General features: G+C 43.0%; 1 protein-coding gene across 2 annotated transcripts in view; it reads left to right on the top strand.

Annotated features, from left to right (window-relative positions):
* FARP2 (FERM, ARH/RhoGEF and pleckstrin domain protein 2) overlaps nt 1-25,927 on the top strand; it is a 1,631,776-nt gene that overhangs the window by 1,395,695 nt on the left and 210,154 nt on the right. For both annotated transcript variants that reach the window (XR_015300958.1, XM_086944011.1), the window contains exons 20-21: nt 19,070-19,138; nt 19,685-19,774. Coding sequence is in view for 1 of the 2 variants with exons in the window: in XM_086944011.1 (XP_086800137.1) it covers nt 19,070-19,138; nt 19,685-19,774 (159 nt within the window). In the remaining variant the exon portion in view is untranslated. The remainder of the gene's footprint in view (nt 1-19,069; nt 19,139-19,684; nt 19,775-25,927) is intronic.

The following is a 25,927-nucleotide window of genomic DNA, read 5'->3' as shown; positions in this document are numbered from 1 at the left end:
AGACAAACGGCGCCCATGTGCAAAAGGGGAGCACCTCATGCCCACACTAGACGGTAAGAAGTGCAAGAACAGGACAAGTGAGACATGAAGAAGGCCTGGCAGAACGCCCACGGAGAGTCGAAGAAAGGGGGCCCTTCCCTCCTGCGGCTGCTGGAGAGAACTGCCTTGGGACCACTAACCAACCAACAAATTGCTTGGTGAACTGCAGCAGCCAGTTCGCACCTGAGTTGGACCACTAACAGAACATGAGGGGCACCCCAAGGCCACAGAACAAAAGAGGGGCTGACGACCACGTAACTAGCTACAGTCATGGGTCGCCCAAAGACAACCGGGGGACCCCAGCCCCCCAACCAGACAAGTTCAAAGTCCCCAACCCAAGAAGCTCAGGACACAAACCCAGACTCCAATGCTACCATTTCAGACAAGCTTGACAGGGTCCTAGCGGCCATAGGGCATTCACTCGTCACCATGGAGGAGCGATTTGGTACCCTAGCCATGGATCTCTACCTGTTGCGGGACAACCACCGTAGGGTAGCGGACTAGGTAGAAGATAGCGACAAAGACATCTCCACACTGCGAACCACAGAACAAAGCACAGCAAGACTCCATGAAAGACTTGCAGGTCCAAGTTCCGATCTTGGAGGGAAAAACAGACAACCTGGAAAGGCGCTCCAGGCAAAGCAACCTTCACATTTCTTTTTTTTTACACAAATGTTATTCATGAAAGGACACATATAGAGCAGGGCTCTGAACCCCAGAGGCATCTGCATAATCGATACACAATATCCTTACTTTGATTTTTTTTTGGCATTAAAAGGAACAAGGATGAGGAAAGGGCAATACAAATGAAAATGTACCTCCAAAGAAACCCCCACAACAGCCTCCCCCCGTCGCACTAACCGCCCCCTGCCACGACCTAGTCGTGACCCTACCCCATTGACACTCACACTTGTACACATAACGATTGTAATTACATTGAACACCCGTTTAAAGACATTAGACTGGATTAAGGGGCCCTCCTGCATCGACAGGCTCTAGCGGCAAACCCCGATAATCCGCCCACTGCTTCCAAATTTTAAAATGTTTTTGCAGGCAGACTCTCGCCTTAAATATCAGAAGTTCCATGCCCATGCAAAAGTCCAAGCCTCTCTTCCAGACCGACACCGAAGGCGGTATCGGGGCCCTCCACGCCTTAGCTATATCACTCTTTGCCAAGGTAAACCCCAACAGCATGAGGTGATATTTATAAATATTGCCCCGATCCCTTGCATTATATGCAGTAGCATCAGCTTCGGTGACAGCGACAGATCCCAGCCCAAAACCTCAGAAAGGCAGGAGACCACTCCCCTCCAGAACCGGGCCAAAGATTGACAGTGCCAGATTGTATGCAACAGGGTCTTGTCCTCCCTCTCACAGCGAAGGCAACTGGGGAGGCCACCAGACCCACCCACCACATTCGGACCCACGTAAAGTAAACCCGGTGAAGATATTTGAATTGGACGAGACGGAGGCGCACCACAATGACCGCACCCCGTGGGGAGGCCAGGGCCTCCGTCCAGTCCTCTTCATCCAGCGATCCAACCTCCCCCTCCCAGGCCTCCCTGAGCTTCTGCAGCGTGGGGGAGCAGTGAGTAACCGGGGACTGATAAATCTTGGATATTTTGTGGTCCTGTAGGTCCCCCATAAATACCTTTGCTTCCACCGGGCTGAACTCCGCCAGCGACTCCAGGCCCGCTAGACTAGGGGAGAGTATATAAAGGAGTCAAGAGAGCTCAAAGTGTATAGAAAAGTAAAGGGCATATATTTACAAGACTGTACAGAACTGATATCCAATAAACAGTTAGATGCAACCTGGCCACATGCAAATTATTCATTTGAATTATATTTTCTAAAGTTGTTAGGAGGGTTTCCTTAAGGCTGTAAATAGGGGTAATGGGGAAGGGGAAATTGGTCCAGGTACGGTGGGGGATGGCGTCAACGTTTCGATCCGGCTTATCGGCAACCGAGGGACTTTAATACCTCAGCCATGCGGATCTTCCTTAGGAAAAGGGGACAGGTGAAGTGACCCTACAGAATTAAAACAAGGAACTTAGGACCGGGACCTAATAGGTTACCCAGGCGTGTTGTCTCCACATCAAATGGCGGGAGTAATGTATTAGACCCACCTCATCAATCTTGCAATGCTCTATTGGAGTCCAAAACCTGGTTACACCAATGCCTGCAATTCAATAATAATATCAACAGTTGTGGTCAAGGGTCCATAAGGATTGTACACTAAAAGTACACAAGGACTGGCCGTAGCAACTCACCCGTAAAGTGGCAAGGACCAACTAATGACAAATCCCGTTATTCAGGGATAAACCATGACGGTGGTGCCCAGACCATCCATGGAATGTAATATTCAGTCCCGTATGTGTGGCAAGATTTGGCTGAATGAATCAGGCAATCCGGGGCACAGCGTAATTTATACGACTAGAAAAAAGGAGGAAGGGAATTCTAATTAAAATACTTTCTAAGTTCCTAGGTGATGGTCGGTTTTGAAAGAGAATTACATGGAGACGATCTGATCGATGTCCTTGCTCCATCGCGGTAGCAGCCACCAGAGCAGCAAACCGCAGCAGCATTTATACTAAGAAAAAGGGGCAGTGGCCTTGAAAAGGGGCGGTGTCAACCACACACTAGTAAAAAGGGTCGAATGACTCCATAAGCTCACAGTTTCAACAGCATTACAGAAGGCCTCAAAGTGCTATGTCACAGTTTTAATATTTGTAGATAGATACAATTGTTCAATGTATATTAAAACTGCCAATGTACTATTAAACAAAAAGCCCGCTCCTCTTTCTGTAGCGTCTTCAATGTAATTACAAAACGCCTCAAGGTGCGATGTCACCATTCTAATATTTAAGATAGACTCAATCATTCAATGAATATTTAAAAGTGACAGTGTACAATTAAACAAAAGGTGCAGTCTCACAATTCAGATTTAGGAATCAGTGTGTATAGAGAATTAGCGACCAGTGCTGAAACTTGGATATATTCACAGATTAGGTACCAACCCATTGGTACTCAATTATTCACATAAGACATCACAATTGTACTTCACATTGAACAATAAAAAAGAAAAGAAACAGTATATTATCACATCTAAAGGCATAGGATGCCAATGTTCAGTAGGAGCAAACAGGATTGGGTTAAAAAACAACAACATTTACATATGTGTGATACAGGAGATTGCCATGAAAGGACCTATTGTCAACAAACATTGCTGAGTGTGGATACCTGTCTGGTGATCTCCTCATATTCATGTAATCCTCTTGCTACAGTATCAAAGCGATGTATCCATCTGCACTCGCGTAGGCTCAGAATTCTACAAAAATCCCCTCCCCGGGGGTTTTGCTGTACCTTCTCTATTACACACCAACATTGGCTCTCCGGTGTGTGTCCAAATGATGTAAAATGTTCCACGAGGGGTGCTTCCTGTACCTGGCACCGTATACGACTGCAGTGTTGCAGGATAAAGGACTTTACTTTTTGTATAGTTTGTCCTATATATACAAAATCACATGGACAGGAAATGGCGTAGATTACCCCGTTGGAGTTACAGTTAATGTGATCTTGAAGTGTATGTTTGTAGTTGTTGTGTGTGAAAGTTTTCAAGTCATTGGCCATGGGACACGCCCTACATTGCCCACATTTAAAATGTCCCTTCACTGACAGGATGTTCCATAGTGTCATCTGTGAGGTTCTCGTTTCTATGGGTGATAAGGATTTGACAAGATGTTCCTTTACATTCATGCTTTTGCGGAAAGCATGCATGGGTGGTGATAGTCCACCAAGTTCATCCGTCACCAGGTGCCAGTGGTTGTTTATAATTTTCTTGATGGTATTGTTCTTTGTGCAGAATGTAGACACACAAACTAACCTGTCTTGATCATTAGTCCCTCTCCCTATGGGTTCCAGAAAGGAATCTCTATTGTTGAACCATGCATGTTTACGCACCTTTTTTAATAGTCTGAGCGGGTAGCCTCTGTCAGTCATACGTGACATAAGGTCGGCTGACTCTAGGAAATAGTCATCCTTTCTGGAGCAGTTCCTCCACGACCTTAGGAATTGCCCAAAGTGCAAATTGTCCCTAAGGTTACGTGGATGGTGACTCGAGTGTTGCCTTCACTCACCTTTCTGTAAAGGCTGGTGTAAAGTTTGCCGCCTTCTACTTTTATAGCTAGATCCAAAAAATTGACTGTGGAATTGCTATAGTCTAAAGAGAATTGTATATACTTGGAGCAGTTGTTCAACCAAGAGTGAAATTCCTTAAGTAGGTTTTCACTCCCTTGCCAGATCAGTAGTACGTCGTCAATGTATCGACGCCATAGCTCTATACACTGTAGGGGTTTTGTTCGCTCAGGATGTAGTTGTGTTCATATACTTCCATGAAGGTAATTGCTAGGTTGGGCGCGAAGCTTGCCCCCATAGCAACTCCCTTCGTTTGTATGTAGAAGTCACCCTGAAAGCTAAAGATGTTCACACCACGAGAGGAACTCACCGCTTTTTTTCTCATTTGATAGGGTGCACCGTGTGCCGGCAAAGTGTCGCCCTCGGGCTCACTTCCTTGACTCATGTTAGTAAAGCTCCTCCACTTTCGGGACAGGGACGCCATACTTCGAGGTGCCAGACAAAATAGTCCCATCACAGTGGAGGACAAGCAAGTCATGCTTTTCTCTGATTACTCCAAGGCAGTGCAGCAGAAAAGGTTGTAATTTCTTGAAGTGAAGAGTTTGCTGAAGTAGTGTGGCTCACTGGTTAGAGGCGGCAGACCCGAGAGCAGAGTACGGCCCGGGACCAGGGTTCGATTCCCGGCGCGGCAGGTTTCTGGACCAGGGTCAGCGGACTCGATAATTCTCTCGCCTCGGTGCCCACTCTGATCAGCGTTCACACTCGGCAACTCTGGGCATTAGCTTGCCTCATCTTCACTAACGGCCCCACCAGACCGCCGGGGATGCCTGGTCTCACCCTGGAGATACCCATTAAGGGACCATCTCTCAGGGAAGCCAGGAAGGGTTTCGCAGCGGTCGAAACGCCTTGGGACCCTCCGGGTAAGTAGTGCACTTTATAAATGCCTATACATACATACATACATGCTGAGAAACCAGAATGTCCAATAATCCGTTCTGTTCCCGTCCCGGCTCAAAATTATTCATAATAGCGCCACAATCTTCTTTACGGACCCGCAGGAAGCTATGGACTGGATGGAAATGAACTTACAAATGAATCTAAGCCAGAGGAACATTCAAACACTCAGGCCAAAAACGTCCGGGCCCCCAAGGCGCAGAGCAAAGAGCGCCAGAAGACAATCAGAAACGCAGCCACAGAATAAGTCACTGAAATTAGCCGATCTGGAGCAAATCATATTGGCGCGTCGAAAGGCTATCCAGGCGGCAGCGGAGCTGGGGGCAAACCTTTCAGCCTCAGACAATGAAGATACTCCACGCATCTTCATGCCCAAAGAAGACCCCAACAAATCCAGTAACTCCGACGGAAACTCAGGGACCTTGCCTACAGTCATACCGCAGATAGCTGGCACACTTATATAAAGTTCACTTGTAGCAATATGCACATCGCACCTCCACACTTGTAAAGCCTCATCACCTAGCCCAACGATACATAATGCACGCCCTAGTCGGGCACGCCACAAGCCCACTTGTGCCTACGGCCCTCACCGACCATATACGCTGTCCTATGGGACCCATTTTGTGCTGAAGTCTCTGAGGTATGTGTGAGTCAGACACCCCCCCTTCCTTACAGAACACTAGAGGGTTCACGTTCGTACCGGTTTGGATGTGCTGTCCGTTGCAGCAGATCCCCAGTATTGGTTCTTCAACCCTAAAGAGTTATGGTTCAACCCCTTGCTGCAACCCAACCCCATACCCACCCCGAGATGACAGGCTGAAACACTCACAGGCGCACCCAGACCTCACACCGGGTGCAACCAACCCCAGCCATGGAGCACCATTCAGGACCCCCGGGGACCCCCCACCACCACTGTGCGACTCACAAGCCGCCATGACCCCCCGACAGACATTAAATTCCTCACTCTAAACGCACGGGGCAAACACACAGCACAGAAGCGTTATGCTATTCATGCGTACATCAAGAGCCAGCAAGCTAGGAGGTAGGAGCTCTGGTCCAGAGCTCCTGGGTTAGGGATCACTGAAATCGGTATCTATCCCTGGAAAACCCTTCTATCCACCCGTGCTGCAGCACCCCATGGAAGCACTGCACACGGCGACTCCGGATCAACTAGCATCGAGCCTTTGGCTTACCAGAACCGAAGGTCTCTGTGTGGGGGTCGCCGCTCTGCCCTTTCGCCCGTCGTCCTGATGGCATCCCCTGGAGTCACTGTGGCACCCTGAAATGAAGCGGGTCCTCGATCGGATTTGGCTGGGTGGATCCTCCAGCAAGACTCCGGTCGGACTCGTGATGCCCCGGTGAGGAGCTGCCATTGCATCCCGTTACATCCTCAGCTGTGCCTGTGCTGACTACGGCGACGCAGTCACCGAGGTAGGGATCGGCAGTATGTACAGACTTCCTGCCGGTAAAGACATTGTGGCATCTGCGGCGGGACCGAGTCTGGGTCAACGATGTAGGGCGTGATTCAGAAAGTATTCAGAAAATCGGCCTGCCTGACTCTAAAATGGTGCCACAAAGGACATTGTTATTCAAAGATTTCGAATTCAGGAAGCTTCTGCTAAATAAACATGCATAAGCTGTATTATCAGCCAAGGCTCTAGATTGGTGCCCATTCGAATTTAATTTGAGACTCTCGTCCTTCTTCTATATATAGCCATATACAAGGAAAAACTCATCTCACCAAAACTACAAATAAATAACTGCAAATGAGAGAGGACTAACTAGACAGTCGAAATAGAGAAAGGCACTATACAAGAAGGCAGGAAAGAAGTAAAGGAAAGCGAAAATGGACACACAGAACAGTAAATAAGTAAAGGAAAGTGAAAATGGACACACAGGAAGGTTGAAAGAAAGATAGGCAGGATACAAATAAAAGAAAGGGATAGAGGATACTCAAACCAATGCTAGAGAGTAGGCACTTCAACTTTCGGATATCCTGATTTACTGACGACAATCTTAAAAAAAAAAAAAAACTTTTAAATTGAAGTGATATAAAGAATATTATCACTTTTACTAATCAAAGAAGATTTATCAAACCATCCTTTAAGAAGCATCCTAGAGGAGTGCCCGTCAAAACGTCAAATTTTATTCATTACCAAAAACAATCATGGAGGATAATTATCTAGAACCAGTAAGTAGAAACGCTCATATCATAAAATACCCTAACAAACTTTCCAAGACTGCAGCCAAAACATTCAAACCCAACCTAATGAGAAAAAACCCTGATACACTGATATCGGACACAACATGTTACACAGATAAAGGCCTTATAGTGAATGACATGATTTTCTTCACCAGAAAAACAGCCAAATGGCGCAATGCCATCACGAATATACTGAACATAAAATCCATCACTAATATCCCACATGGTACAAAAATTTCGACCTCGGCATCCACAAGATACAAAGCTGAACTTTGCATAACCATCTTCAAGAACGGAATAGTGATGATACAAGCCTCTAACCACGAATTGGAAAAGTTTGACAATATGTTTTCAACACTAAAAAGAAGTGTAGAGAACTCGAGCTCGCAACTACAGGAACCTGAACACACAAGGCAGCAAAGAGACACAACCGACACAGGAGATTCAACATCAGGATATCATAGAGAGATAACCTCGCCATCACAACAGACAAACAACAACAACATAGAGCTCTCACAGAATGAAACATCGGAATCAGACAACATAATAACCAGAGAACCTCAGGAGCCACTGCACTCAATGCATCTAGATGACACAATCGAATTATACACAATCGAATTAGGAGACCCTATGTCTGAGAATGATCGAGAGAGAACAGAAATGACTACACGTCACACGAATAGCGTCTCAGAACCTTATCACAAGGAAGAATCAACACCACCCACCATAGAAGTTATAACTCGAACGAACAGATCAAGCAATGAACAACTAGGAAGAACTGTTATAGAAAAGACTACCCTGGCTTCACAACAAAGTACCTCTACACAAAGCTCACCAAGACCCCATCTAACATCACAGCCTGTAGACACAAATTAAGGAACACAAATCAAAGATACACCCAACAAGGCGTTGAATGATAGAATAGAAAACCAATCTAAAGGTAGAGAGAAGAAGACCATGACGAAGAATTTAAGACGGAAATATGGGAGCAAAAAACTTGAACTTCGTATGAAGAAGACGAACAACCCCAATAGGACTCCCCAGACCTTGGGGAAATTGAGAGAGCTCCAAATACAAATAGGATACATATCGACTGACCTATTAAGCGCCCTCCAGGCGGTAGACAAACTTCGGGATATCTCAAAGAACACACACACCAAAGTCGAACAATTATGTGAACTACTATATAAATCCCAAAGAAAGAACAATAATATGGCAATGCCGTTAATAAATAGACAAAATCGACCCGACAGGAATCTGAAATACTTAACGGAAGAAGAAATCCTATCCCTACTACGGGAATATGAACCTGCTACCAGCATTAAAGAAGAAAAAATCAATACAGTACGGATTGATGCTAACAGAATATCTAGACCAAACAAGAATAAACCTAACCGTAACAATCTGCAACGAGTCCAAATGATCACAGAATCTCAAAATCGATACACAAACCGAACAGGGACAATACTAAAATGCCTACTGCTCAATTGTCGTTCAGCAACGAAACATGCCTCTGACATAGCAGATCTCATCATTAACCAAGAAATAGACGTAACAATCCTTACAGAAACATGACTGTCTAAATCCTCGTCCCCGATTATGGACCTACTGGTGCCTCCTCATTACAATATTGTGAGACTTGATAGGCAAAAAAAAACAGGAGGTGGCATAGCCTGCATTCACCGATCAGACCTAGAAGTTAGCCGAATTCAATCTGACCCTCTAGATACATGTGAATACCTAGGTCTCAGTATAAGATCGAATAACATTCAAAGATGCATCCTGCATGCCTTCTATCACCCACCAGGCAATAATAATATGACCTTCACAGACCAATTAATGGAGATCATCACGGCGAATTCTAACGATGATATGAATAACATATATCTAGGAGACTTTAATCTTCATTGGAACGACAACAACGATAAACGGGTCAATGCTCTTACAGACTTCCTATCAGAACTAAATCTCTCCCAAATATGCACACAACCAACTCACACGAAAGGAGCTACTTTGGACTGGGTAATATCAAAAAAGGATAATACGTCAGTCCTCTCAATTGAGCCGTGTGATTGGTCTGATCATCATGCCATAACCTTCATGATACCCAACTGGAAGAAGTTAAAACCAACAGAACCTGTGAGAAGCACTCGATGGATGCGAGACTCCAGAGATGCAAATACGGAACTATTAATTGAAAGATGTAATGTATGTATGTAAATGTATAGGCATTTATATAGCGCACTACTTACCCGAAGGGTCCCAAGGCGCTTCGACCGCTGCGAAACCCTTCCTGGCTTCCCTGAGAGATGGTCCCTTAATGGGTATCTCCAGGGTGAGACCAGGCATCCCCGGTGGTCTGGTGGGGCCGTTAGTGAAGATGAGGCAAGCTAATGCCCAGAGTTGCCGAGTGTGAACGCTGATCAGAGTGGGCACCGAGGCAAGAGAATTATCGAGTCCGCTGACCCTGGTCCAGAAACCTGCCGCGCCGGGAATCGAACCCTGGTCCCGGGCCGTCCTCTGCTCTCGGGTCTGCCGCCTCTAACCAGTGAGCCAGACTACTTCAAATGTGAAAAAGAACTAAACATACCCCACAACTTGCAGAAGGTGAGTGATCTAACTAATCACTATTCTACCACAGTAACAAAAATAGTCGACGACATCATGCCACTAAAAACGAAAAGAGTTACAGAAAAGGCTAAAAACCCTTGGTTTAATGAGACACTGAACGAGGACAGGCGAAAATTGAGATTGGCAGAAAGAAAATGGAGACAACACCCATCATCCCCGGAACTGAAATCCCTCAGAAAAATTAGAAACGAATACAACAAAAAGATCCTTAACTCCAAGAAGGAATTCATTAGATCCGAATTAGACAACGCCAAAAACTGCCCATGGTAATTATTTGAAATTCTAAAAAAGCAATCAAATAAGCTTGCCAAAACTGCCCAAGAAATCACCAAAACGCAACTAAGCTGCGAAGAATTCTCAAACTTCTTCACCGACAAAGCTAACAATATGGAAAGAGAACTCAAGAATGCAGCAGACAACCTGGAACACGATACTCCATCATTAGACATTAACACAACAAAAAAGGCTGATAATTTGAGAAAGAACCAGGCACAATGGGACACTTTCAAAATTCTGGATCAGAAAAGCATTGCCAAAACGCTATCGGATATCAAACCCAATAATCACTACAATGACCCACTACCTTCAAAATCCCTGAAAGAAATCTGCCATACAGTGATTCTGATATGGACAGAAATTGTAAACGCCTCTCTATCCCAAGGGAGCCTTCCAGAATGTCTAAAAACAAGACAAGTAGTACCAATTATCAAAAAACCTACGGGGAACTGTAACGACCGGGTTCTCAGACCAGATGGGATCAGCTCCTGCGAGCCCCTCCAACCCAGCCGGAACGTAACCACCTCCCTCCTCAGGACCCATCTATCCAGGCACCTGGGTACCTACCTGAGGATGGGGAACTCGCAATATACAAGCTCATATCATCAGAAACACCACTAAATCTATAGGGATTACTAAGAATACTCACTGATTACTAAGGACATCCATGCCCTACACCACACTCATACCTCATAGTCTCGCGACCACATGGGTCCAGACTAATCTACCCTGGGGCAGTTCTGATTATTTACTATTACACACTGATCACCATCAGTGCTCACTCGACATGCAATCCGGCGTATCTACACACTAGGCTGCAGCCCTAGTGCTCCCTTTTTATCTGGTCCACAATCCGGCGGACCTACACACCGTATCCCCCCGGTGCTCACTCACTTACCACATGATCCACAATCCGGCGGATCTACACACTGACTACCCTCAGTGCTCACTCAAGCCGCAATCTTGCGGGTATACACACTGACCACAATCAGTGCTCTCACTAACGCCACTTACCAATGACGACCACTTTCCTATGAATACCTTCAGCTCTCTCTCTATGTTGGGAAGTCTCTCTCACTATTCACTAAGGGTTCGCTACTACAATAATATTATGGGATGGCCGAATCACTTAGTGTCAAGAATTCCCTAGCTCAAGGGCTCCTCTCTCTCCCTAATTATTCAGTGGCTACTTACCGGATCAGGGGCAGCATCTGTTCTGGCTGTAACACCTGACTAGAAGAAAAGGTTACCTGTGCTTTAAGAACCATAGACACACACTGTATGATTACCTGATTAAAACGCTCTCTATCATAAGAACAACACATGCACACTAGTTCACTAAGAACTGGGGTATCTTTATTACAATAATAATAGAATAATAGAATACACATACACAGATCTGCGGGGTCTCTATAACTAACAGGAACTTTAACACACCGCTGAAAGAAAAGGGATTAGACATACAGTATAAGGACAAGGTTAATATTTATAAAGTAAGGAACAATGTCCCCTTGGGAGTATGAAGTCTTGCTCCAGCTGTCATCTGGGCTTCTCTCTCGTCTGTGCCTTAGCTCGTCTTAGATTCTCTCCTGCACTCTTGGACACACATCTGCGCTGATCACTTTGCACTGGACTCCTCTCCCCCACGGACTCTCTCCACCTTCCAACTTCAATCTAATGGTTTCTGCCGCTCTGATAACCGTTCGCTTCACTAGCTTTTTCACACTGTGTTTGATTACTTCCATGCCAATGTCCAATTAACTCCAGCTGCTCCCACAGATTAATCCACGATATAACTTCAGTCTCTTCTAAAAGGCATTACTTCAGACTCCAACTATTCACAACTCCTCTTGATAAGTAACTGCTTCTGACTACTTCCTCAGTTCCAGCTCACTGACTGTCTGTCTTCTCTCTGTTCCAAGCATCTTCTGTCTCTTCTCCTCCTGCAAATCCACTCCTCTCCTCTGCACCAATTCAACATAAACTCTTTCTGATTCTCCACTCCTTCTGCAACTCCAGATCAACTGCCTTCAGCTCAAACTCTTTCCGCTCCTCCAACTCAACCAACACTCTCCGCTCCTCCAACTCAACTCAACTAACTGACTCCGCCTCTGCACTTCACTATTATGGAATGCTGTTTCCTCATGGAAAGTTCCAGCCATCAGCCTCCTCCCACCAGGTCCATGCACCAGGCTCCTTGCTCCAGACGCTCCCACAGTGATCAACTGCTTGTTTCGTCGAGAGACCTGAGCCCAGGGACACTTCTTGATTAGATTCAGCTCTGGACGGTTCTCTCCGGTTCGCTTAGGGCGAACAACAGCTCAAAACCAAAATATTACCTTTCCCCTTAAAGCATCTCAGCTCTGCAGGGATAGAAAGCAAAATGGAGTCTCTCTAGTTCTGGGCCTTGTAGGCCTGACAAGGATGAAATAACCCTTATCTCTGTCAGAGTACCTACACAAACCATACCAATGTGTAATATAAAGTCAGGACCACAGGATCCACCCTCTACTATAGGCAAAATAATGAAAGAACACATAACTATGCTAAAGCCAATAGGCAATAGATGGATTAGAGTCAAGAATAAGGGATCTATCATCATATAAAGCAGCTATCCTCTTCTAGGTCTGGAAGAAAGGGCTTAAAAGGGAAGAATACAGCATATAGGTGTGAGCAAGCTTAAAGTCTTTATCACTCCGAAATAGAGCCAAAAAGCCTGTCAAGACAGGAACCCATCAGATCCAAATAACTACCGCCCAGTAACCAACATTCCGCTTCTGGCCAAGCTAATAGAGAAATGTATGCAAGATCAATTAAGTCAACACATCGACAATTTCTCATTATTGGATGAATGTCAATCGGGATTTAGAGCAGGACATAGCACGGAGACAGCGATCTTACACATAGTCGATGATGCACTTCAGGCATTAGATCACAATCGATCTTGTCTGTTTATCCTTCTTGATTTATCTTCGGCTTTTGACACCGTTAATCATGAAAAACTGTTGATCCGATTCCGGGAAAGGATGGGAATATCTGGCAAGGTACTAAGTTGGTTTGAATCCTTCCTACAGAATAGAACGCAAAGATTTCTGATCAACCAATCTCTATCACCATCAAGCCCTAACACAATCGGAGTTCCACAAGGATCTACATTATCTCCTTCATTGTTTAACCTGTATATCGAACCCCTGACAGTGATTCTCCGAAATGCCAAAATATCATACCACATGTACGTGGATGATACACAGATTTACATAAAGATCTCATCCCTGGATGACATCAAAGTAATGAACGAGGCCCTTAAAATGTCTCTAAATTGGCTAACAAGCAATCATCTAATACTAAATGCAAATAAAACAGAATTTCTACTTATCTCGCCACAAAAGGACCATTTAGAAGTGAAGGAATGGTCCAAGCTGATCACAGCACTTAATTGCACTCCTACCCTAGTCGATTCAGTGAAATCACTAGGGAGAACATTGGATGAAAACCTCGACATGAAAGCCCACATCAAATCAATGGCAAAAAGTGCCCGTTTTCATCTGAACTACTTAAGAAAAATGAAACCATATGTATCTGACGCGGATCTAAAACAAGCTGTGCAAGTACTGATCATTTTGAGGATTGAATATGGAAGCTCAACATTGGCAGGACTACCTAAAATATCCACAGCACCATTAAAAGCGTGCCTCAATGCAGCAGCAAGACTTATCACAGGATCAAGGAAATTCGACTATATCACCCCTCACTTGAAAGCCTTAAACTGGCTACCATACGAAGCCAGGATCCAGCTAAAGATGGCGTGTATCACCCATAAAGCTCTTCATCGCAACACTCCTAGTTATCTTGCCAAAAAATTTAAATATCTGGAGGTTGCAGACCAGCTAGGAGTGCCAAAGATCTGGTATTGAGACCACCCATTTTCAGGAAGAAAAAAACCTATGATAGAGCATTCTCAGGAGCAGCTCCTAGAATATGGAACTCACTCCCCAAGAACATCAGAAAAATTCGGAACTTATCAAATTCTAAGAAAGAGACTAAGATATTTCTAATTAGTAAGTTCCTTCCTTAATCATCTTATATAGGCGCTAATTACTCAAATAAGAGAAATCCAAGAGGTTCCAGTTAATGGAGAACAAAAAAGACAATGGAAAAGACAATTAAACAAGCATGTAGAGAAAGAATGTATACTCCATATAACTTCTATATAACCTACCTAAAATCCAACGGTGTATCGAATATCTTTGTAATCCTTATCAACAAGTGTGATATTATTGTTAACTATAACTGTCTTATGTTATCATGATCATGTACTTGTGAAGCGCTCTGATACCCAAGGGTCTTGTTCGCGCTATAGAAAACTGTATAATAAATAAATAAATAAAAGCGCAGGTCATACTTTTACAAGAAGCACATCTTAGAAAGGGAGAACTTGAAAAGCATCAAAAGAGATGGCGGGGCACATTCTGAGCCACAAACCTACTCCGCGTACACACGGGGAACACTTATTTTGCTCAGGCCAGGGATCCCCTTTTTAGAGACTGGCAGAAAGATAGAACCTGAAGGGAGTTACGCTCTGCTGGAGGGTCTACTGGACAGCCAACCAATACTAATAGGCAGCATCTATGCACCCAACACAGAGCAAATGGTATTCTGGGAGACCTTATGGAATAGCTCGGCCCAATTCACCACCTCACTGTGGATCTTGGGAGGGGACTACAATTGCATATTAGATCTCAATCTAGACAGATCCCACCCACCCGGCCCATCCTCACATGCCCATGCACAAACAGCCCACTTCCAAACATGGACTAATCACTGGTCGCTGACGGACGCATGACGCATGCACACCGGACAACTAAACTCTATTCTTTTCACTCTATCCCTCATGATCTGTGAGTACGGCTGGACCAGTTCTTGTGCACGCATACGATCCTCCCTATAATCCAACACTCAAACTACCTAGGCAAGATGCTATCGGATCATGATGCACATGTCATAACCCTCAAATGGCGCCTGCCTTTGCCAACAATCCCCACCTGGCAGCTTGTAGAAGTGCTCACCTCTTAAATGCTGTCCAACTGCCTCATCAATGACCTTTAGAAATGGAGAGGGACTCCAAAAACCAAGAAACTACAAGGCAGCACTCATTTTCTGGCTATACGAGTACATACACGAGTATTCCTTCCTAGGAGTGAACTCCAGCTGGGTTAACGGTGATGTGAGAGGAAATAATTGTGAGGTGTCCCCTGAGTGCAGCACTGTGGGTTTGCAGCAACACCAGTGGACCAAGGACACCTGTTGCCAATTTTAAGTTCATACAAACTCCAGGATACATATACATTGATTTGAAGCTTTATTTCTAGTACAAGTATACAGATCACCAGCTTCTCCAGCCCACTTCCAACCACTGCTTCAGACTCTCGCTGCTCACCAGAGTTCCTTTAACCAGGTTGCACCGCCCAACGTTCCCTCATTGCTTACTCAAGATTCTGCCCTGTTATTAAACTTGCATAATATGATTATAACACATTCTCTCATCCCTTTCTCTGAGCCTTTGTTCCCTTCCTTGTGGTTATTTTCCATGAGCTGGGGTTAAAGGTGGGTGGGTGTGGTAGTCTGGAAAAGTCGAGGAAACTAATTTTGAGCCACACCTCCTCCAATACTCTACTCCACCACCACATGGTCCCTAAAGTTTCATTACTGTCTGCTTCTTTCTCCTGCTCAGTACCTAGTCAGTTACCTCCCCCCTTCGAACTATATGGAGTCCGTGCATACCTGTGGCTTCATGTGCCACCAAGAGATGCTGCAGAACCGCTCACAGCTCCACATGCTGTCATCATCACTGCCAAACACATCCTGGTGTCCTAAGTGAGACCACTACAAATATTGTCTTTTCCTCCATTGGATTAGTGCACATCTCAGCCCATTCGATAACACAGGAAAATTGAAAGTCAGTTACCAATGATAATGGCTCACCTTCAGTGTGCTGTGGTCACCCTAAATATCACATTGTGAGTGGGTTGAATGAACCCAAAGGCATATCACATTTCAGCAGTCTGAAAGGTGGTACAGACATGTTTTTGGATAAATGGCATTGATAATTACATGTTCATACTTTCAGGGAGCTAGTGTATACTACTGGATAGTGTGCTATAGCCTACTCCACTGTTACAAAGAACACTGATAACTGAATTATGGTTGTATTTATAGTGGGTGGGTATTTTGGAAGGTTTGAGTTAAACATCTATCAGTTATTAAAGCCAACATTTAAGGAGAGCTAGCAGGCCTTCTTTCTGCAGTGCACTGACCAGAACACCATAGTTATTGTGATTCTGCTAGCAATGTCCTACCTTTACAGCTCCTGGTTCATGTTAAACTAACAGTGAGGTCCCAGTCCACTTACACTGCAGAAGCTTTGTGTAGGGTCTGATTACCCAGGAGACTAACATGGAGAAAGGCCAGCCTTTCTCTTGAGAGTCTCTGTAGACTGTGTAAGTTATTCATCTGGCATTCATTGACATGGCTGACAGCTTAGCAGAATAGATGTGGGGCCATAAGTCTTCTATTCAGTAGTCCCCATCCTTTTAGTTAACCACACACTAGGACTAGAACTCAATAGTTCTTTAGTATGGGGAAAGGGTGGCATTGCTGAATTTTTCAATTACATATTGAAGTTCCCCTTCAAACTTTAGGGAAAAGAACCTGAAGTAAGACAAAGATGGGCATTGTACAGTCCCTTCCCACCCCGGCTTGGAACTTCCGTTGGTTCTGGCCAACTTACATTACTACCCCTTGTAGATGGAAACGGAAGACTGGGAAAGCAGATTTGAGCAGAAACCTAACTTTGTTGGGGCTTCTTTGTTATTCGTCTACCAGAACCAAGCTATTGTGGCAACATAATGATTCTTAATTGTGAAATCTACTGTGTTATGAGCTGTTCTTCAAGGGCAGCATTTTATCATCTTCAAACCGAAAGCAATGGAGGATCGGGGAGTAGAGAATAAATGGTTCAATTACATGCTTACTGTTTATCATTCCCTAGACTGACCCAGTATACAATTTCATTCTTATTGCCCTTGCACCAGTGAGGACGTCTACAGGTCTGTTAATTGATAACCAACTTTCATAATGGTCCGTTAATTGATAACCCTTTTCATAAGGATTAGATCAAAATGTTAAATGCCACATAAAATGGTATAGTCATTAGTAAACCTAACCGGTTGCAGATGAATTCCCAGTAACATCCATTGCTTTGAACTTTAATGTAGCTATCTGGATATTAGTATGCACCTTGAGCAGGCATCAGGCCCAGATCAGCCAGTCTGTTTTCAGATGTATCTCCAGTGTACACCTAACTTGTGTGTTATCACCCACCTTCAACATAGCATGACCATATAGAATATCGAGTGTTTATGAGGTTACTTGGCAGCAACAATGCTTCAAATGGTTTAGAATTATTCGTCTGCATGGGATTTTACATTTCTCCCCTAGAAATCAGTGGTATTCCTCATACGTTCCTGATTGAAATTGTACAGTTGATGACATCAGTGGGACTGAGTAGTATAACCTCTGTGACATCTTTGGAATAGTTTAGATTTGAGTCTTAATGGGGTGAAGATGTACCAAAAGATTGTTGCTCTAGTTCTTATCTAGGTACCCGGTAATATGCTATTTAACAATTGAAATTCCAAATGTTACCAACCCTGGAGACCATTGTTATAGGTAAGTGAAGTTTTCATTCCACCTCTATGCAACTTGTCAAATCAAATTGTAGGAATCTAGACCTTGATGCCAAGGTCCAGTGTTTTAAGGCAACTGAGGATGTATAATTTGTACAACCCACCTACATCACCAGACTGCACAACAGATTATTGAAAATCCAGTGTCATCTACTCCCGAAGTAGTATACTGTGAATTGGGTTGGTGGGCACACTACAAAGTGTACTTTTTTCCATAGTAAATGTTTCTGTTTTGAGGTGCCTCATGATTCTGTTTTGAGGTGACTCATGATACCGCCCCAAAACCCACCATGCACCAGAACTAAATCTCCACCTCAGCTTTTTTATGGCTTTGAGTTCCATCATACTTTTCGGAGCTCAGGGTTTGTCAAGCTACAGAAGGCGATTGTTTGACTTTGACTCCAGACACCAGAATTGCTTCCTGACAGAAAGAAGGACACCATATAACTGCACGTTTTCAGAGTCAACTTTACCATAATATTTTAAGTTCATATGAAAATGACCCGTGAGTGGGTTGGCAGTGAAGTACACATCCTTCCAGTTCTGCCCTAAATGCAACAACCAGTTCCTGTGGTCAGACCATCATAAAATCTCTAACCATTGCTTGCCCAAGGACCACAAGGAATCAAAGTGTTAGGCTTGCCAGGCCTTTTAAAACAAAACGACCATCCATTGAAGGAGGGAATGTTGGTGGGCACACCATAAAACACCACTCTCTGATTTTAATGTTGAGTATGCTGAGGGAACATATTCCGAAGTGTGCAAGGCATGTGAATCTACAGTACTACAAGTTGCAAACTGATTGTTACAAGTAACATTTTCCTTACATATTAATTCAAATGGATAATCAGTCACTTGACTAGAACAAATGGAATTGAAGGGAAGTTGTTCTTCGCCATCAGAATCAAGGTGGTTTGTATCCTGTAGAAGCTTGTGCCAAAAGGGCTTATCATTCATTGAAATTATGTTGGATTCACCACTCACTCCAGGGGTTTGATGTGTGTAGTCCGTCTGTTCCAAAAATATACATACTATTCTTGGATTTTCAGGAGAGCCTTCACCTGTATGTTTTTTCTGTATTCTTCAGGAGTTCATCCGGGAAGGATGCCTCTACAAACTTACCAAAAAGGGTCTTCAGCAAAGAATGTTCTTTTTGGTAAGTGTTTCACACTTGCTCCCTTGCAGTAAGACAGCACTACTCCTCCTGGCTCTTTCTTCACTCTACCCTGTCTTTTTATTGTAACTACATATTACAAACATGTTTGTGTACCTGAGTCTGATGAGATTGTAGTCAGCTCTCGGGATCAGTTGTTCTGCTGACAATTCAACCTACACTTTCTTTTTTGCCATGCATGAAGGTGGATCAGCGCTTACAATGTGTTTTATATATGTCTGGAAAGATGGCCTATTAGGAAGAAAAGCTTCAGGAGTCACCATCCCTCAATACACATTGCTCATCATAAATCACTACAAAAAACAACCCTAATTTAAATCTTTTAAATTAAAGTTCATAGCTGCTATGCTGCACTACCAGTTCGTATGAGTTTTTATTTTCCCAGGCCTTTGAGGTGGTATAAATCACAGTAAACTGGCATTTGTACAGAATACTCAACTAATTGCTTCTTATTATGCAACAAACATGATCAATTCCAACTCATATGTTCTTATGTTCTCTTGTTTTCTTTCCCCGCTTATTGTCCAGTTCTCAGATATTTTGCTGTACACAAGCAAAGGCATCACCGGTACCAACCAGTTCAGAATACATGGACACCTGCCTTTGCATGGCATGCTGGTATGTAAAAGATCATAAGGAAGACAAAGCATGTGTGCGTCAGTTTGTGTGCCACTTGTTCAACCCTCTGCATCTTCCATTACTGCCTGCTAGTTATCACTCAGCTATGCCCTGCTGCCACTGTGTCTGCCCTTTTTCAAGCAGCTCTAAGCTCTTGAAAGCTTCCTCACTGCTTTAATAACCTGCATATTTTCAAAAACCAAAAAGGACAAGAGGGTCATCGTAAGGAGTCCCGTCAAAGTGCTATGAAGACTGCTTCCCTAACCTGTCACTAGTTATTCCTCCACTTTAGTCTCGTCTCATCCCTCATGCAAGATCCTAGCTCTATAGCTCACGCACTGGACTGGGACTCACAATAATAATGATAAATGCTGCAGGACTGCCATTCATATTTGGCAGAGGCTTACCAACCAACTAAATGCCTGAAATATTTTTTAGGGACCTCTGGTTTTAATTTCTATTAAGTCCACTCCATAAAATCAAATAAATACCCAGGTACGACATTTGCCACTGGACTTCAAGATTCAGTCCTCTCCGTTCAACATCTAATACATGTCAAGGCAGCAATCATAAATATACAGCAGAATCAAATAGAACAAATCCCCAACTGTTAAGAAATAAAATTACTTATAAAGTATACTCATATACTGATCAGTAACATGGCTACTCTATACTACATATTGACCCTACAATCATAAATATACAATGAAAAGGGTAAACGTTTTGAGAAATGCCTATACGCAAATCATAACCTTGTGAATTATCAACAAATATGATATGTGACAACTTAAATGCTTAATATATTGTTAGCAACAACGCATATTTGGTATCATACAATTGATTCACAACCAAAGTCATTTACTTAAAATAGACCCCTTCGTGGTACAAATAAAAAATACAATTGATTTCCCACTTTTCCCTCTATAGCACTTTCTCTCATTATCACCATAATGGTGTGCCAAACTACCACAATGGTATTAGCCAAATTATTACAAGTTGACCACAGCTTGCTCATGATCATAAGAATGCCAATATATCCTTCAAGCCAAGAGCGAGCCCCTATAGCAATTGCTGTCCAGAACATCACAAACTGCCACAGTTCTCATTGCACTCACACCATCTGTACACCACAGAATCATAACTCACCCAGAAAAAAACCCTTCATACAGCATCCCACCGTTTTTATTACACTCACGGCATAAATACACAAATCGAAAACAACCCACTCAAAGGAAAGACAAACCATACACACACAAGTACATGCAGCATGTCCGTCATAGACCACACATAGGAACTAAATACAAAATTCAAATAAACCATACCATAACCCAGGTATCAACCGAAACTCAAAAAGTGTGTATATATATACACACACACACACACCCATATATAACTACACACACACACATATATATATATATATACACACATACATACACATGTGTACATACCCATGTTCGACATGCCAGTTCCGCATCTCCATTGAAAACCATTATTTAAAAAACGCTTCCCAGTCAAATGATGGCAATGCTCCCTCCAGTAGTTAAGGACACATTTTATCGTCTTCAGAAACAAAGACCTTCTAAAGAGTTCTAATATCTGTATTAGTTTGAGAGAAGAAATATAAACAATTAAAATGCCAAAGACCATCTAAAGAGTTGACCCAATCAAGCAAGACGAATGGAAACCAATTACAATACGCAACTATTTTTGAAAGAGGTGCCAAATTCATATTGAAAAATTACAAACCGCTACCACAAACCTCAAGTAATGACATCAGTGTCATTCTTTTTTTTAAGTTTGATTTATTAAGGAAATAGAAAAAGGGGGGAGGAAGGGGAAGGGAAAGGAGAAGAGTTACAATAAGCAAATGGCAGAAATAAGCATTAAAATAAAAACATCATAAAAGTAAGCATTACAAGCATGAGAGAGCATGTACATATCATATAAATAGAAATAAAGTAAGCAAAATACAATATATATGAACACAATATTAGTAGTAATCAAATGAATGTGTAAATAGATAGGTAATAAGGAAATCATGGGGGTTTACGAACTTCAACTGTGTCCGGAGCAGGAGAAGGAGGAACAGGAGCAGAGGGAGAGAGATAAGTTACCAAAGGAAGCCAAAGTAGGTCACGTTTAATAGCCAGGGAGATGGGGGATACATAATTGGTGTCTAAACGATGGTTAAAACAAATTGCATTCCACCAGGATTGATAGGTAACATTCGTAGCTTGTTTCCAGTTAGAGGTAATAACATGAAAAGCTATAGCCAGGAAAAGGTCAAGTAAAGGGTAATGACTGGAGGAGTGAGGAAGTTCCGACGAGAGGGAACCAAGGAAAACTAGTGAGGGTGAAAAGGGGACCTGGAACTGAAAAATCTTTTGAATTTGCTTCCAGACCAGCTGCCAGAACTGGGAGACAGGAGGGCAATCGAACAACATATGTTTGAGATCAGCGGAGGGGGATGGACAGGACCAACAGGAAGAGGGAGTGTCTGTTGAAAAACGGGATAGGGCGAGTGAGGTAAATAAAATTCTGTGATAAATGAAAAATAAAGTCTGGGTAGTATTAGCAGCCCTAGAGGTCTTATGGAGTTTAGTCCAAATTTTATCCCAAAAAAGGACCGGCCAAGCCTGAGAAAAGTCCAGCTCCCAAACAAGCTTGGTGCGAGATTTTAATCTAACGTTGGTAAGACGAAAATAATTATATAAAGCGGAAGCAGAAGGAGACGTTTCCAATAGAAGGGAAGTGGGTCTGCGATCTACCGGAATTTCGTTAGAGGATGGGAGAGTTTGAAGATATGAAAGCAAGACTGGATAAAGGGTGTTATATTGCGCTCGGGCAGAAGCGGGCAAAGAGAAAAGAGATTGAAGATGCTGAAATGATAGAGGTTTACCTTGAGATAGTAATTGAGAGATCCAAGAAAGTCCTCGAGAATGCCAAGTTCTCCAATATATGGTACGGTTACGAATTTTGAGAAGAGCGTTATTCCAAATCGGTTGTTCGTGAAGAGAGAGAAGGGATGAATAAGAGGAAGATATGTAGGGGGAAAGGAGGTTACGAGAGTGTGAAAGAATAGGTGAGCGGAGACGAGTTAAGGAAGATGTAAAAGACAAGAATTCCCGGAAAGTGAAAGGGGAAATGAAAGAAGATTCCATATTAAGCCAAACAGGGGGATGGTGTGGCAAATCAGATGATAACCAGCAAATCGATTGTTTCAGGGAAAAAGCACAATGGTATTGTTTGAAATCGGGAATGCGCACTCCGGATTGAGCTTTGTCTTTAGGTAAGGAAGCAAGGGCTATCCGGGATCTTTTACCATTCCAAAGGAATTTCAATAATAAAGAATCAATCTTCTTAAAGAAAGAGAGGGGAATGCGTAGAAGAAGCATGGAAATAGTGTAAAGAAGGAGGGGAGATAGCATCATCTTTATGGAGTTGAGTCGGCCCCACCAGAACAAAAAGAGCGGATGCCAACGAGTGATAGCTGTATCCATTTTCTTATATACATAGTCAAAGTTTAGCTTGAGAGTATCGGAAATCGAAGGAGCAAACCAAACTCCTAGATATTTAATTTTGGATGGTTGCCATGAAAAACCTGTACAAGAAAAAAGATTACTGACAAAGAGGATTCAAAGGTAGAATTTCACACTTATCAGCGTTCAAACGATATCCGGAGACTGCGGAAAAAGAAGAAACCAGTTGAAGAAAAGAGGGTATGGAGGTAGCAGGATCATAGCAATAGAAAAGAATGTCGTCGGCATAGACCGAGAGCTTGACTTGTTGGGAGCCAAAAGGAAAACCAGAAATAGTGTCATCTAAGCGAATTTTAGTAAGGAAGGGTTCCAAGGCTAAAATAAAAAGTAGGGGGGATAATGGGCAGCCTTGTCTGACTCCTCTATGTAGAGAAAAGTAATCTGAAGACAACCCAATAACAAAAATAGAAGCTTGGGGATCAGAGTAAAGTAAAGAGATGGTAGAAATAAATTTAGGGGGAATACCAATCCAACGTAAAGCCTGAAACATGAAATCCCACCCAATGCGATCGAAAGCCTTCTCCGCATCTAAAGAAATAGCTGCAAAAGGAAGAGTGAGTGAAGAAGATTTACCAAGTATGTTGAGAAAAACTCGGGAGTTGTCTGAGGAGAGACGCCCTTTGACAAAACCAGATTGTTCTGGTCCGATGATATCCGGTAGAAGAGGATCCATACGTAAGGCTAATATTTTCGCTAGAATTTTATAATCAGTGTTAACTAAAGAGATTGGTCTATAGTTTTTGCATAAGGAGTGGTCTTTATCTTCCTTTGGAATTAAACAAATTAAGGCTTGTTGGAAGGAACCGCTAGAGGAGCCGGCGTCGGAAAAGGATTGGAATAAAAGTAGGAGTTTGGGAAGAAGAAGAGAAGCAAAGTGACTATAAAATTCAATTGTGAAGCCATCAGGGCCTGGAGATTTACCATGATGAAGCTTGGAAACAGTATGGGAGATTTCAGAAAGAGAAATATCGTGTTCCAGAGTATGAAAATCAACATGCGAGGTTAGGGGTGAAGGGAGAGACTGAAAATAAGCAAGAAGATCATCAGGAGTAGGAGTCTGCTCTGGAGTATAAAGCGTATCATAGAATTTAGCAAATTCTGCAAGAATTTCTTTATCTGTAAATGTGGATTCACCAGAAGAGGTTTTAATAGATTGGATTTTTGTGCGTTCTTTACGAATCTTCAAGTAGTTGGCCAAGAGCTTTCCCATTTTATTTTTACCACCATAATATCTAGAATTACATTTGAGGAGGATATTAGAAGCGGCATCTGTTGTAAATTTATTAAAAGAGATTTTTGCATCAATAAGAGCTTTAAGGGATGAATCTGATTTAGAGGTGAAGTAAGCGTGTTCTAAAGCTTTGATGTCAGTTAAAATTGTCTCCGATTTGGCCGCATGTAATTTTTTCCGCCGTGAAACAAAATTAATAATAAAACCCCTAGAGGCTGCTTTAAATGAGTCCCAAACCATAACAAAGGGAGAATCTGGGTGGTGGTTTAAAAGAAAAAATTCCGTGGCAAAAGCAGTAAACTCAACACCAAAAGTGGGGTCAGAAAGTAAAGCATTATTAAATCGCCATCTGCCAGAATGCGGGGAGAATGGGAGTAAATCTAGGTCTACAAATACAGGGGCATGATCTGAGAGTAAAATGGAGCCAATCTCTGAGCGAATAGCATGTTGGGATAAGGGTTTACTGAGAAAGATATGGTCGATACGGGATTGGGATTGATGAGGAGGGGAGAAGAAACTATATTCACGAAGTTCAGGATTGCATAGTCTCCAAATATCCACAAGGGCATTATTTTTAAAGGAATTCAGAAATTGCGTGTGCATTTTAGAGGGGATAAATTTGACTTTTGAGTGGCGATCCAGGAAGGGATCTACAATCTGATTGCAGTCTCCAGCAAGGAGTATGTACTCTCCAGTAAGGGAAGACAGCTTGGTAGAAATAGCAGGCCAGAAAGATTTATCAATTGCAGTAGGGGCGTACACATTAAAAAGGGTAAGTGGGATATTATCGATGAGTAAATTAACAATAAGCCAACGGCCATCAACATCACATTCATGAGTAATCGAGGAAACATTTAACTTTTTGTGTAACAAGAACAACTCCGTTCTTCCTAGAAGTCGTAGGGGAGCAAAGAACATGACCCACCCAGCAACGTTTAAGCTTCAAAGCCTCCGGTTCAGTGAGATGAGTTTCTTGAAGGAGGGCAACATCAGTTTTAAGTCTTGCTAAATGGGGGAGAACCCTCTGCCTTTTGATGGGATTATTTAATCCCTTAACGTTCCATGTCGTTACACGGAATGAAACAATTTAGAAAACAGGTAGAAGCAACATGCTTAATAATGCATAAAAGTACAATTGAGAAAAACTGAGAAAAGTAGAGGAGAAAGGTGAAAAGAGAGCGGAATCAAGGATGAGAACAGTGACGGTTCCAGAAATGGATAGAAAAAGAAGAGAGAGAAAAGAGAAGAAGAATCCGGGAAAAAGAGAAAGAAGAGTGCAAGAGTAAGAAGAAGAGAAGAGAAAAGAAGAGAATAGAGACAGAAATGTACATAAAGACAGTACAAGTTCGAACGAACGACTGAAAGACATACTTACGAAAA

Source organism: Lissotriton vulgaris, chromosome 11 (assembly GCF_964263255.1).
Source record: "Lissotriton vulgaris chromosome 11, aLisVul1.2, whole genome shotgun sequence".
Lineage (NCBI taxonomy): Eukaryota > Metazoa > Chordata > Amphibia > Caudata > Salamandridae > Lissotriton > Lissotriton vulgaris.
This window is presented reverse-complemented; position numbering and strand designations above follow the sequence as displayed.